General features: G+C 49.6%; 3 protein-coding genes across 3 annotated transcripts in view; all 3 read left to right on the top strand.

The window, feature by feature from the left end:
* Positions 1-7,114, top strand: part of LOC125950976 (dynein axonemal heavy chain 3) — a 13,786-nt gene extending 6,672 nt beyond the window's left edge. The window contains exons 10-15 of the mRNA XM_049679403.1: positions 1-2,552; positions 2,630-2,759; positions 2,836-5,367; positions 5,439-5,778; positions 5,854-6,477; positions 6,812-7,114. The exon at positions 1-2,552 is cut by the window's left edge and continues 185 nt beyond it. Of these exons, the coding sequence (XP_049535360.1) occupies positions 1-2,552; positions 2,630-2,759; positions 2,836-5,367; positions 5,439-5,778; positions 5,854-6,477; positions 6,812-7,114 (6,481 nt within the window). The remainder of the gene's footprint in view (positions 2,553-2,629; positions 2,760-2,835; positions 5,368-5,438; positions 5,779-5,853; positions 6,478-6,811) is intronic.
* Positions 7,115-7,532: 418 nt separating this feature from the next.
* LOC125951025 (uncharacterized) lies at positions 7,533-8,809 on the top strand. The gene is made up of 3 exons (XM_049679521.1): positions 7,533-7,719; positions 8,277-8,360; positions 8,449-8,809. The coding sequence occupies exons 1-3, from the start codon at positions 7,674-7,676 to the stop codon at positions 8,610-8,612; spliced, it is 294 nt and encodes a 97-aa protein (XP_049535478.1). The 5' UTR covers positions 7,533-7,673; the 3' UTR covers positions 8,613-8,809.
* Positions 8,810-10,015: 1,206 nt separating this feature from the next.
* LOC125950997 (ammonium transporter Rh type A) lies at positions 10,016-12,980 on the top strand. Its single transcript, XM_049679473.1, has 5 exons — positions 10,016-10,344; positions 10,422-11,209; positions 11,921-12,133; positions 12,214-12,307; positions 12,741-12,980. The coding sequence occupies exons 1-5, from the start codon at positions 10,176-10,178 to the stop codon at positions 12,863-12,865; spliced, it is 1,389 nt and encodes a 462-aa protein (XP_049535430.1). The 5' UTR covers positions 10,016-10,175; the 3' UTR covers positions 12,866-12,980.
* Positions 12,981-14,080: the final 1,100 nt, after the last annotated feature.

Raw genomic sequence — 14,080 nt, 5'->3', positions numbered from 1 at the left:
ACCGAAGCACTTCTCACTCAACCGAGGCCAGATGTATCCGGAGAAGATGAATTTCATGGACTATCGCTTCGACGAGCACGAGAACTGGTGGCCATGGCAAACGACAGAGGAACCGTCGCTGCCAGAATCCTGCATCGTGTCCGAGCTGATGATACCAACTAAGGAGACCGGTTCCATACTGTACTGGGCTAACCTGTGCGTTCGCAATGGGATTCCGATTCTTCTGGCCGGACCGACGGGCACGGGAAAGAGTGCTACCATCAGCAACTACATCCGGGAGCTGCCGAAACAACGGTTCATCTCGAACATTATCAATTGTTCCGCTCGCAGTACGGCAGCCCAGGTACAGGATACGATAATGGCAAAGCTCGATCGACGTCGCAAGGGTGTCTATGGTCCACCGGTGGGCAAGGAGTGTGTGAACTTTATCGATGATCTCGCTATGCCGGCCCGGGATGAATACGGTTCCCAGCCACCGCTCGAGCTGGTACGCACGTGGCTCGATCACCGCATATGGTCCGATCTGCGAGATACGTCCAAAATCGAGCTGATCGATCTGCTGCTGATTGCTGCCATGGGTCCCATCGGTGGTAGTAACTATATCCCGCAACGATTGTACCGTCACATGTTCGTCATATCGGTGGACTCCTTCGAGGACGTTACGCTGATGCGCATATTCTCCTCCATCGGCGATTGGCACTTTGCGAAAGGATTTCCCGAACCGGTGGCCCGGTTAAGCAAACTGCTCAGCCAAGCTTCCATTGCCGTGTACCGGGGTGCGATTGAACACTTTCTCCCGACCCCCGCCAAGTCACACTATCTCTTTTCGCTCCGAGATGTATCGCGCGTTTATCAGGGTATCGTACTGTTGCCCTCGAAAAAGTTGCCGGATCCGGAGAAGCTGGTGCGGCTATGGGTACATGAAACGTATCGTGTATTCTATGATCGGTTGATCGATGAGGACGATAAGCAGAAACTATTGCGACTAGTGGATGAGGCTGCCGTCACACATCTCCGTATGAAGCTCGAGCAAGCGTTCGGTGAGCGGTTGGAGCCGGGACAGAAGGTAACGGATAAGCATATTCGCGATCTCCTCTTTGGCAATTACATGGAACCGGCTGCCGTCACCAGAATCTACGACGAGGTGGACAATTGGGAGCAGCTAGAAAAGAACATCAACTTCTATCTGTCTGAGTACAACGAGCGCTCAAAATCACCCATGAATCTGGTACTGTTCCGATTCGCAATCGAGCACATTTCGCGCGTGTCGCGAGTACTGCAAATGCCACGAGGGCATCTACTGCTTGTCGGTCTTGGTGGTTCGGGAAGGCGTAGTGCCGTAAAGTTGGCCTCAAGTATGAGCGATTCGGCTGTCTTCCAGGTGGAAGTAACCCGTAGCTACACGTTCAACGAATGGCGGGAAGATATGAAAAAGCTGCTAATGAGTGCCGGCTGCGAGGGGAAGCGCATCGTCTTTCTGTTCAACGACTCGCAAGCGAAAGAGGAATCATTCGTGGAGGATATCAATTCGTTGCTAAACACGGCCGATCTTCCTAATCTGTTCCAGACCGAGGAGAAAGCCGTCATTCTTGAGCAGATGCAGACGATCGTACAGGCCACTAACAAACCAATCGATCTGACCGCCCTGTCGCTGTACAACTTCTTTGTGGAACGCGTACGTGAGAATCTGCACATTGCGCTGGCCTTCTCACCGATCGGTGATTCGTTCAAGAAACGTCTAAGGATCTATCCATCGCTCATCAACTGCTGCACCATCGATTGGTATTCGGCCTGGCCGGATGATGCGCTGCAGAAGGTGGCTGAATTCTTCATCCGTTCGATGGATCTCGTTGCCAGCCAGGAACGTCTGACGTCTCGCGATTCATCCAGCATTGAGGTGATGACCGATACCATGGACGAGAAGGATCAAAAAACGAGGAAACTCACCGAGCTGGAACGGAAGCTAATAACCATCGTGCTCATCTTTAATGAGAGTGTCGTGGAGAACTCGAATCGCTTTTTCCTGGAGCAAGGTCGCCGCAACTACGTTACCCCTACGTCCTACCTGGAGATGCTGCGATCGTTCAAAGATTTGTATCACAAGAAATATTCGGAAACAATCACACAACGCGATCGCTACACGACCGGTCTCGAGAAGCTGGACTTTGCCGCCGGGCAGGTGTCGGTCATGCAGGATCAGCTGAAGGATTTGCAACCGCAGCTGAAGCAAACATCAGATGAAACGGAGAAAATTATGGTCAATATCGAGCGGGAAACGGCCGAGGCGGAGAAGAAGAAGGAAATCGTTGGGGCCGACGAAACGGCCGCTAACGAGGCGGCAGCTTCGGCCCAAGCGATCAAGGATGACTGTGAAAGTGATCTACAGGAGGCAGTACCGGCACTGGAAGCAGCTCTTGCGGCACTCGACACACTAAAGCCGGCCGATATTACCGTCGTGAAGTCGATGAAGAATCCCCCGTCCGGTGTGAAACTGGTGCTGGAAGCGGTTTGTGTTATTCGAGGAATCAAAGCGGACCGAAAACCTGATCCAAGTTTGTGTTACATAAAACTGCAATTGTTGAACTCTAGTTGAAGATATTATGTTATAAATCGTTACCCCATCTTACAGACGGTCACCTTGTGGAGGATTACTGGGGACCATCGCAGAAGATGTTGGGTGATCTCAAGTTCCTCGACAGTTTGAAAACGTTTGACAAAGACAACATTCCCATTCCGGTTATGAAGAAGATCCGAGAAGTGTATGTGTTTGAATGTTCATGTTTTCGTTTAATTTAAAAGAAAATCATTACTTTTTGTCGATTTTTTTCCTTGCAGCTACATCGCCGATCGAGAGTTTGTTCCGGAAAAGATCAAAAATATTTCGATGGCCTGTGAGGGTTTGTGCCGGTGGGTGCGTGCAATGGAGATCTATGACCGTGTGGCCAAGATTGTGGCACCAAAAAAGATTGCCCTGGCGGAAGCGGAAGCCGAGCTGGCCATGCAGATGGAGAAGCTCAACTCGAAGCGCGCCGAGCTGCAGGAGATTCTGGACAAGCTACAGAAACTGAACGATTTCTTCGCCGAAAAATCGCGCGAAAAGAAGCGCCTGGAGGATGAGATCGATAGCTGCGAGAAGAAGCTGATACGTGCCGAGCAGCTGATCGGTGGACTGGGCGGAGAGAAGCGCCGTTGGTCCGAATGTGCGACCAACCTACACCAATCGCTCAGCAACGTCGTTGGCGATGTCCTGCTGGCTGCTGGCTGTGTTGCCTATCTCGGATGCTTCTCGACCGAGTTCCGCTCGACGATCGTACATGGATGGAACCGTGATGCGCTGGAGCTACGCATTCCCTGTACGGAAAACTTTTCCCTTCTGACTACCCTCGGCAATCCGCTGCAGATCCGTAGCTGGTCGAACTGGGGTCTTCCTACCGATAACTTCTCGGTCGAGAACGGTATCATCGTGAAGCATGCGCGCCGCTGGCCACTGATGATCGATCCCGAGGGACAGGCGAACAAATGGGTGAAAAACATGGAGCGCGCCAACAATCTGAAGATCATCCAGCAGATGGAAGCCAACTATATGCGTGTGGTGGAGAATGCGATCATAAACGGTTATCCGGTGCTGTTGGAGAACGTGGGTGAAAACATTGACTCTGGCTTCAACGCGATCCTGGAGAAGAACATCATCTTTCAGAAGGGATCGTACTACATCAAGTTTGGGGACGGTATGGTCGAGTACAATGATAACTTTAGATTCTACATCACGACCAATCTGCGCAACCCACATTACCTGCCCGAAACGGCCGTCATGGTGACGCTGATGAACTTTATGATTACCGAGCAAGGGCTGCGTTCACAGCTGCTCGGTACTGTGATCATTCAGGAGCGTCCGGATCTGCAGGAGAAAAAGGAATCGCTTATCATCGAGTCGGCTCAGAATCAAGAGGCGCTGTACAATGCCGAGGCAAAGATCCTGCAGGTGCTTTCGACAGCCGAAGGTAATATACTGGACGATGAAAATGCGATCGATATACTTACCTCCAGCAAGCAGCTTTCGGAGGAGATTCAGGCGAAGCAGATCGTGGCCATCGCTACCGAGGCGGAGATTGATGCCGCTCGGCAACAGTACATACCCGTCGCTCGCCATTCCGCCGTGATCTTTTTCTGTACCGCTGAGCTGGCCAACATCGATCCGATGTACCAGTTCAATCTAGCCTGGTTCCTCAACATTTTCGTCCAGGCGATCATCAAATCGCCCAAATCGGATGATCTGGAGCAACGGTTGAAGCATCTAATCGACTTTTTCACCATGGCGATCTACAACAACGTGTGCCGCTCGTTGTTCGAAAAGGATAAGCTCATGTTTTCGTTTGTGCTTTGCATTGGCATAATGCGCGGTCGTGGCGAAATCAAGGATCCGGAGCTTTCCTTCCTGCTAACCGGGGGGCTAGCGCTGGATAATCCGCTTCCAAATCCAGCACCACACTGGCTGACGGATAAATGCTGGACGGAAGCGGTGCGTGCCGCTACAATTCCTTCGCTAAACGACCTTCCAAAAGCGTTGTCCCGGAACCCGGAACTTTGGGAAGCCTATAACAATCTCAGTGATCCCGATGCCAATCCCCTTCCGGAGCCGTTCGATCAGGTGGACAACATTATTAAGCTGATCGTACTAAAAATACTTCGTCCTGATAAGGTCGTGCCAGGGTTGCAACGATTCATCGTTCAAAACATTGGGCAAATGTACGTGGAACCACCACAATTCGATCTAGAAACATCGTACCACGACAGTTCACCGCGCACGCCACTCATATTTATGCTATCGCCTGGCAGTGACCCGATCGATAGCATTCTAACGTTCGCTAACGTACACTACATGAGCGACGATTGTCGTGTGATCTCGCTCGGTCAGGGCCAAGGTCCAAAGGCTACTCAAACCATACTGGATGCGATCAAGCTGGGGTACTGGGTGATACTGCAGAATTGTCACGTTGCCGAATCGTACATGGATGAGCTGGAGAAGATCTGCATGGACTCGAGCTTGTACGAGGCGGTGCATCCCAAGTATCGGCTCTGGTGTACGTCGTACCCGAGCAAAAGCTTCCCGGTTTCGATTCTGCAAAACAGTGTCAAGATGACTAACGAGGCACCGAAAGGAGTGAAGAACAACATGACGCGTATCTTCTCTTCGGATCCACTGTCTAGCGATGCCTTCTACTCGCACGCTTTCGAGGGAGAGCTTGGCACGGTCTGGATGCGCGGTGTGTTCTCACTCGTGTTCTTCCACGCCGTCGTTCAGGAACGATGCAAGTTCGGTCCCATTGGGTGGAACATACCATACGAGTTCAACGAATCTGATCTTAAGTATGTTGGCTAGAGTGTGTGCGTTTTTTAAGCGACATCATTAACAGAAACATGCTTTTTTCGTTCTCCAGGATCTCTTTAATGCAGCTCAAGATGTTCATCAATCAGTACCAGAAGATACCTTTCGAGGGACACATCTATCTGACCGGCGAGTGTAACTACGGGGGACGTGTTACTGATGATAAAGATCGTCGCTTGCTGATGAGCCTGCTTAGCCGCATCTACAATCAGGACACGATCGACAATGATCACTTCGCGCTAACCGAATCAGGCCGTTACACGGTGCCTCAGCAGCCTACTAAACGGCACGCGTTGACCTACATCGCTACCCTGCCTTCTATTGCTCACCCCGAAGTGTTTGGACTACACGAAAATGCAGACATTACGCGAAACATTGAAGAGACTTCCTCGGTGAGATTTACGGTTTTTTTTCCTTTTGCCATTAAGCGCTCCCATTGTGACACTGCTTTTGTTACCGCTTGGTAGCTACTTGATCGAGTTTTGCTCACTCAAACGCATCTCCTCGCCGGAACGGCCACCACCGATGCCGACCAGAAGGAAGATCCCGTACTGACGCTTTGCGCGGAAATCTCCAACAAGCTACCCGAGCTGTTCGACGTCGATGCCGTGGCGGAGCTGTTTCCCATCGAGTACGAAAACTCCATGAACACGGTGCTGCGGCAGGAACTGAGCCGATTCAATCGGTTGCTCGAGTACATCCGATTCAGTTTGGTGGACGTGCAGCGTGCTATCAAGGGTCAAATCTCGATGATACCGGAGCTGGAGAATGCCTATCGAGCCATTAAGATCTCGCGCGTACCGAAAGCGTGGCTCTCGAAGAGCTATCCCTCGCTGAAACCGCTCGGCGGTTTTATCAATGATTTCGTGCAGCGTTTGGCCTTTTTTCAGCGGTGGATTGATGAGGGCGAACCGAACGTATACTGGATGAGCGGGTTCTACTTTACCCAATCGTTTCTGACCGGCATCATGCAAAACCATTCCCGCAAGTTCAAACAGCGAATCGACGATCTGGTGATGGACTTTGATGTAACCGACTTTGAGTCGGAACAGGAGGTAAAGGATTCACCCGAAGTGGCCACATTTGTTAAGGTAAGCTACAAACCTCAAGGCGGTAATAGCAATAGTAGTTGAACTGGGTTCTATATTACCATGTTATTGTTCAACATTTCAATAATTAGTTGTTGTAAGACTAACCTTCATAAACATTCATAAAATGCTGCATTACACAAGGAAAAACGATGCCACAATGTTGACTACGTAATGTTCGACGTAAGTATACGTTTTCCAATGGATGATCCATCCGATGGAGGGACCAGGTGGTCTGTATAGTAGAATGAACATAACATATATAAACTTTTAAGCACGCAAATTGTTTCTTCGCATTTCTGTTCCAATTACTAAAACCATTTCCGCGCTTCCTCAGGGCCTATACTTGGAAGGTGGCCGGTGGAACCGCGAACGGAAGCACCTGGATGAGCCACTGTCGCGCATACTTTACGACACACTGCCCATCGTTTCGATGACCCCAACGCTGAAGACTGAAAAGGAGGGTGCGCAGCGCACCCGCTACGAGTGCCCAATCTACAAGACGAGTGCGCGGCGCGGAATTTTATCCACCACCGGCCACTCGACCAACTTTGTCATGATGCTGGAGCTCGATATCGAAAAGCCACCGGAACATTGGGTGCTCCGTGGAACCGCCTGTCTCTGCCAGCTAGACGATTGATAACGGAGTGTAACGTTTGAGTCACACCTTCGTTCTAGGAATGTGCACGAATCTTCTTGAAATTGTTTTCTTTTTCTTATACAAATCATGCATGTGTGTGTGTTCATGGTAGTGTTTGTGCGTTTTGTGCACGATTGGTAATCGAAATAAAAATGACAAAAATAAATTCCACACTAGCTGGCACTCATCGGTCGTTGCTGGATTTCGCGCCACACTACCACCTGAGAAATGTCTGTTATCTTATCGTCTAGCCGTTAGTGGAAGGTCTAGCTCGTGCTGTACTACACTGCAGCACCTAACGGTACGCTGGTGGGTTGCTCCCCCGTATCTTATCTGCCCTGTTCACGTTTAGCAATCGGTTTGGGTGACGGCCAAACGGAGAGATAAGAATCGCGAAGGGTGTTGCTGCGTTTGCAGGTAACAGGTCTTATTGTACTACGACGATCGACCGAAGCAAGTGTTAAAGCGACAGCGTTCCTTTTCCTCTTTTTAATTCCGAGTGTCAATTGTTCCGGGGAAACAGTGAAACGTGCAGCGAGATTTACGCCAAATTTGCAAGATGCATATCCTAAAACATAAAGCCGTCTACTTCACGCTGATGCTCGGTAATGTTCTTTTCTCTATTTCAACGTGCGATGTACAGCGTGGTGTAATTACGTTAGTGTGTGATGTGTTGAGATGAGTCATCCATCGGTTGTCCATTACTCACATATGAAAAATGAGTGCTACACAGTGTTCCGCAACCCGTTTTTAAGTAGTTACTTTGATTTTGGTGTAATGATGTGTAATACTTCGTCACCGAAAACAGGCGATGTGATGGTTACTTTGATCAACCACAGAGTTGCTCTGCTAAAATATGGAGTAGCTGCTATCTGTTCCTAAAGATCATTATTGCCCCGTTACAGCTAAACATGTTTGCGTTTTGCGTAACGCGCACATAAAATGTGTCCAGTTATATCCAGATTTTCTCTTTAGAGAGCGTTGGATAAGACGAACTTTTAATTAATATGCAAAACCTGTCCGTCACAACGAATGTCACTGTGTGGTTGCAATTGTCTCAACAGCAACCTGATTAAAGCATCTTAAACCCGACCAACCTACATAGCCGTACTCCGTCCTAATATTTGTTTTTTTTTTTCTATTTGCCTTGCTCCATCGACAGTGGTTCTGAGCATGTGTATGGACCAAACGGAAGCACGTCGCAAGATTCTTCGTGGACGCCGTACCATTAACCGGACATTCAAACGTAAGTGAACAGGGCCACCGGGAGGCAAACAAGCACAATCACTCCGTACAATCTCTATCCCGTGCTCAAACCCCCTTCTACTTTCTAGGTGGACCATTCATACCGGCATGGGCCATCATCACGATCGTCGCGATAGTGAACCTACTGATCGGTGGCATAGCTTATTTGATATTCCGGAAAGTGGTCCTGAACCAGCCAATCGAAAACGTTACCTCATACACGCCAGCCATGCAGGATGAGTACGGGTCGTGAGCTGGTCCAATTACGCGGACAAAAGTCCGAATCCTTCACCACCATCATCCATTCCTTACTAACCTCAATTTGTTAAGCTTCCAACCTTCCAAGACACACACGACGAAAACTGAATCCTTCCGGTAGTTTGTAAGCAAAACCAAATGACCTTCACCGGTAACGCTACCGTATCAACAGTCAATAAAGAGATGCTAATCACCGAACTCGTGGTTGTTGTTGGCTTACTTATGCACATTGGAAGTTTATCCAACAATACCGTACGACCAGCCCCCGGCACCTGACCTACAGAAGTATCTATCTGAGTGCCGTGGTTGAAGTCACTACTTTCAGCGTGAAACTAGGGAAACACTGGCCCGTAGTGCATTAATAATTGATTATCGTTGAGGCAGGCAAGCGGTTCCTGCCAATCATGGACCCCCAGCGACGGTCAATCATTCGTTCGCTCAAAATCGAATGTATGTTTTCGGTCCGACAGCCCATCCTCTTGAAACTCAACTACACCGATCCTGGCGGGACAGTAGCTGCATATGACACGGCCACACATTGCTAGAGTTCTGTGGCAGCCGGCTCATAAATGTTCAAGTGCTTTCCAATTTCCAACAGCAAACAGTGTTTGCGTTTCAGTTCGGCGGCGGCATTCGAGAACGTCCGTTCTGCACGTCCCAGTCGAACCACGACCGTACGTGCCCCCATCTCTCTTGATCTCCCACTCTCACTGCACCCAACTCACGGGCCCCATCGTCCGCGGCTAGGTTATGACACGGCCATGGCCAGGGTCAGTTGGAAACGGTGCTCAAATGGTTTAAATTTACTTAATCATTTACCTCCCCTTTTATTCCTAATTCCAATGTTCCTTTTCAATCGCCCTCCCCCTTCGAAAGTGATTTCTGCTTCTCTGGTCCCGTTGTTGGTGGAGGGTTGATGATCGCAAATTCCATGCCATGGCGCTTACCAATCACGGGCAGTGGAGGCGCAATACTACGTGGTGTATGATGATGAGAACGGAACCGAGGGTAACGCTGCTAGCCACTTCAAACAATTCAAACTGACCCCGGCCTATGTTTGCCGATTGCGATGGTGTGAGAGCTCGTGATATGCACTCTAAGAAAAGGGGACATATTGTTGGAAATGACATGGAAAAACGGGCAACACTAACTCGTTAAGTAGTTTTCTAAAGTTTTCCTTCAAACCACAATTGATAACAGATTAAAAACCGCGCGCTATTTTGACCAAAGAACGCCTCGTGTTAGTTCCACTGTCCGAATTATCCACCCGCCTGCTCGGATTCACCTGACCCATCCCAATTTCGGTCTCAAACCGCAGCACCGCGACCGCCAACCGCGTGAAACCAGGCTTCGAGCGACATCGCGCCAGTCCGGTCCAGCCAGTTCAGATCGAACTGTTCGCGAGGTGAGAATGTGCAGCGGCTAAGCTCCACTTCTAGTGCGTTCCAGTGCGTGTGTTAGTTTAATTCACTTCACTTAAAACAAACAATTCAATCGTCCGTTTTGGGAGAAATCGAAACTTTTTGTCAAGTGAAAATCGAAGTAACCAGGGCCAACCATGCACACGCCAGGCTCATCCGTATCGGGCTACGCACTACTGCTGATCGTGCAGATAGTGTTCATTATCGTGTTTGGTTTTTGCACCGATTATGCCAAGGAACTGCTACCGGTTAAGAATGAAACGGTCAAGGTGGAGCTCGGCGAGAACAACCTGCGCAAATATCCACGTAAGACCCCGGACCCCCAGCATCCCTGACCGCACGACGCACGAAATACAGGAAAAATGGTTTCGTTTCGCACGCAGACTTTCAGGATATCCACGTGATGATCTTTGCCGGTTTTGCCTTTCTCATGACGTTCCTGAAGCGGTACGGGTTCAGTGCATCCGGTCTGAACCTGCTGGTCGCCTCGCTCGTCATCCAGTGGGCCATCATAATGCGCGGTTGCTACGAGATGGAGGATGGTATCATTCCGATTTCGCTCGGAAATCTGATCGGTGCCGATATTGCCGCGGCGGCCGTCCTCATCAGTATGGGGGCGCTGCTGGGACGTACGACCCCGATGCAACTGCTCATCATGGGCATCATCGAGATTGCGATCTTCGCTGGCAACGAGTATCTGCAGCTGGAGCTGGTTAAGGCGGCCGATGTCGGTGGTTCCATCACGGTGCACGCCTTCGGTGCGTACTTTGGGCTTGCGGTCAGCTTCATGCTACGCCCGAAGAAGGAATCCGCTAAGGCGGGCCCGTTAGAATGCTCGTCGTACAACTCGGACATCAGTGCCATGATTGGCACCATCTTTTTGTGGATCTTTTGGCCCAGCTTTAACTCGGCACTGGTTGATGGGGCTGATCAGGAGCGCGCGATCATTAACACCTACCTCTCGTTGGCCGGTGCGACCGTCGCTACGTTCGTTATGTCAGCGCTGGTGGCGCACGAGCACAAGTTCGATATGGTGCACGTCCAGAACTCGACCCTGGCCGGCGGTGTGGCCGTCGGATCGATTTGTAACCTGTTGATCCATCCATTCGGTGCCCTGATCGTCGGTGTGATCGCGGGAGTCATCTCCGTGCTCGGATATCGCTTCTTGACGGTAAGTTGTGTTTTTTTGGTGGTTTTTTTTTTTTGGAGTGCGCATGGAGCAGGTGACTGTACGCCACGCCACGCCAAGGTGTGATAAGATAAGCGATCGTTTCGTAACATGCGTATCGCGATATTAACGCGATCATTCATTAGGGTAGCAAGCATTCTTTAAAGATTCTGCCAACTTCTCGACCCCGTTACTCTCCATTTCATTTGACCGATCTGCTCGCTGCCATTCAATTACGTAAGTCGCTAATAAGCGAATCCACGACGATCCCATCTGTTCTTGCTTTAATCTGTTAAATGCAGATCGTGCTGCTAGCTACCGATCAAGCGAATAGTAACATATCAGGTTAATCCAGTTTAAAATAACATTTAAAATAATTAGCAACAGCACGATAAACCGAAGCAACCTGGCTCGCTGTGTCCAGTGACCAGGCACGCCGTTATGGCCTGACACACTCACAACACACGCACTGCTCCTCTGCGGTTCCTATTAGCGAGTGCTGTCTAACAGCTCAGGCCAATTTGCTAATAGACGGAAAGATGTCCAATTCTCAACTCAACAAACTTCCAATTCAATTATTTACCTTCTTTACCGAGAGGTCACGATCAAGGTTCCTCTAATCAACTAGAGCAACGCTTCGGCTGCAATAATGTGTGCCGGTTAGGTTTAGATCCGTCATGTATCGCGCGTTAACCACTTTCCTCTCTCCTGCAGCCTGCCATTCTGTCGAACCTTCGCATTGCCGACACCTGCGGTGTGCATAATCTGCATGGCATGCCAGCGGTCCTATCCGCCGTATTCTCCTCCATCTATGCTACCTTCGCCAGCAAGGAAACGTACGGCAGTTCGTTGGCCACGATTTTCCCCGCCATGCAAACACCACTTAACTCGACCGAGCTTGAGGAACCGCTCGAATACGTCATCGGGGTAAGCTTTTGCTCGAGAAAAGCTCTTTACGTTCCGGTTTGAATTTCCTCTCTCCAACCGCCATTTTCCGTCTGAAACAGGGTTACGGACGGTCTGGTGCGAAGCAGGGCGCGTTCCAGCTGATGGCTATCGGATTGACGGTGCTGATTGCCATCGTCGGTGGACTGTTGACGGGTAAGAACACCTAATAGCTATAATTAACACACTTTTCCTCTAGAGTGCTTCCTCTTCCCGGCGTATGTGCTAGGCGCTGTTATTAGAACGCGCCCATTCGGTGGCATTCTACTAGCAGCCGATCGGTGCAGAGATGAGTTGTGGTGGAAGCTGCAGCTGCAGTCGACCGTGGTTCAAACTAATGCAAAAGCAACGACCAAACAGGATGCACCGCTAGTGCTGAAAGCGGACGTTATTTTTAAGCGTGCCCTCAAAAGGTGGTTATTCGAATACGAACTTTCCAAACTCGCTGTTTAGCACTCGTCGCACCCAGTATCAGTACTTGTTTGCACCACGAATCACTTCCACTTGTTACGCCTGTTACTAACCAATTCCATGTGATGTACTGCTTACGATCTCCCCTCATCGTTTGCTCTATGGTTTCCATCGACAGGATTGATACTCAAGTCACCCTCCGTTCGTCAGCTGGAAGAACATGAGCTCCACAAGGATGACAGCTTCTGGGAGACTCCATCGGAAGAGCCGGCCCCAGCCAGTAATGAAACCTCGAATCAGTAGCTGCTAGAGCGACGATGTTGCTTGTGGCTAACGCATTTAAATCAACGACAGTATTTTCGAAAAATGTTTGTCGATAAAAGTTTTCAAAAAACTTGATAGAAATAAAAGTAATAAATAAAAAAAGGGTGGCATTCGAGTCGTAATTGATAGTCTGCAAAACGAATGCTGCTGAGGCAGGGTGCTAGAATTTTTGGCGGTCAAATGGATATTGCTATGATTGCATTATTTTTGGAACAATAATACTTTTAAAAAGTAATATCAAAGAGTATTTTGAAACACAGTATCATTGGGCATTCAACAATGATTTAGAAGTCAGTGTCTGAAACAAATGGAGGATTAGAGACCTTGCAATCGTAGTAGCCTAGCTATGAGAAAAGCTCGGAAAACTCCGAAGAACCAAAGAAGCAAGGCTGCATTATCTTAACTGGCTATTAATTAAGTATAAAGGTAACTACTGCTAGTCATCTTAAAGAGATATCTCATTGAATCCCCGGGACTATCAAGAAAGCTAATCCGTGCGTAAGACACGACAACACGCACCACTGGCTGACGCATAAATGCATCGCATGACACCGTATGCAATGCTCCTGCGAGCCACCTGTTCAATGATTATATTTTTCATTTTTCAATTATAAAGCCCGAGCCACGCTGTGTGTGTGTGGCATGTGCCAACGGTACCGCCAACGCCGGGCGTGTCCATGTGCGGCGATGTGTGCATGGGGCCGCCGCGATGGTCACGCTAAGCTCCCCCACTTTATCACGCGATCATGCCCCTGAGCGCCACGGCTTTACTCTCCATTTCTCTAATGAGCGTGAAAAGTATCACCTGGCATGGGAAAATGGAAAACGCCGGGGAGCCAGCAAGAAGAGCGTCCGGCGATGTCAGAAGTCTACACGAACCAACGAGCTAGCAGCAACGCGTGGAACACATCCGTGGCGTCGCGGATCGGCATTATGCAGCCCCGGTGGCAGCATTAAATTATAACTAGCACAAAACCCGGGTCCGGGTCCGGCCCGTGTTGTGTGTGGTGTACGGAAGAGGGTGCACCGCAACAGCCGCTCCGACACTGATGGCAATCCAATTAATGCTGGCACTGTCCCCTGGCATCGATGCGGTGGCCCCGTTTTGGCGAATGCCAAAATATAAAAATCCACTATCCGATTAGTGGTGCGTGCGTTCGTGGAAATGCGAGGTTATTATGTCGGGTTCTTGGC

Source organism: Anopheles darlingi, chromosome 2 (genome assembly GCF_943734745.1).
Source record: "Anopheles darlingi chromosome 2, idAnoDarlMG_H_01, whole genome shotgun sequence".
NCBI lineage: Eukaryota > Metazoa > Arthropoda > Insecta > Diptera > Culicidae > Anopheles > Anopheles darlingi.
The sequence above is the reverse complement of the archived record's forward strand: the minus strand, read 5'-3'. Positions and strand labels throughout refer to the sequence as shown.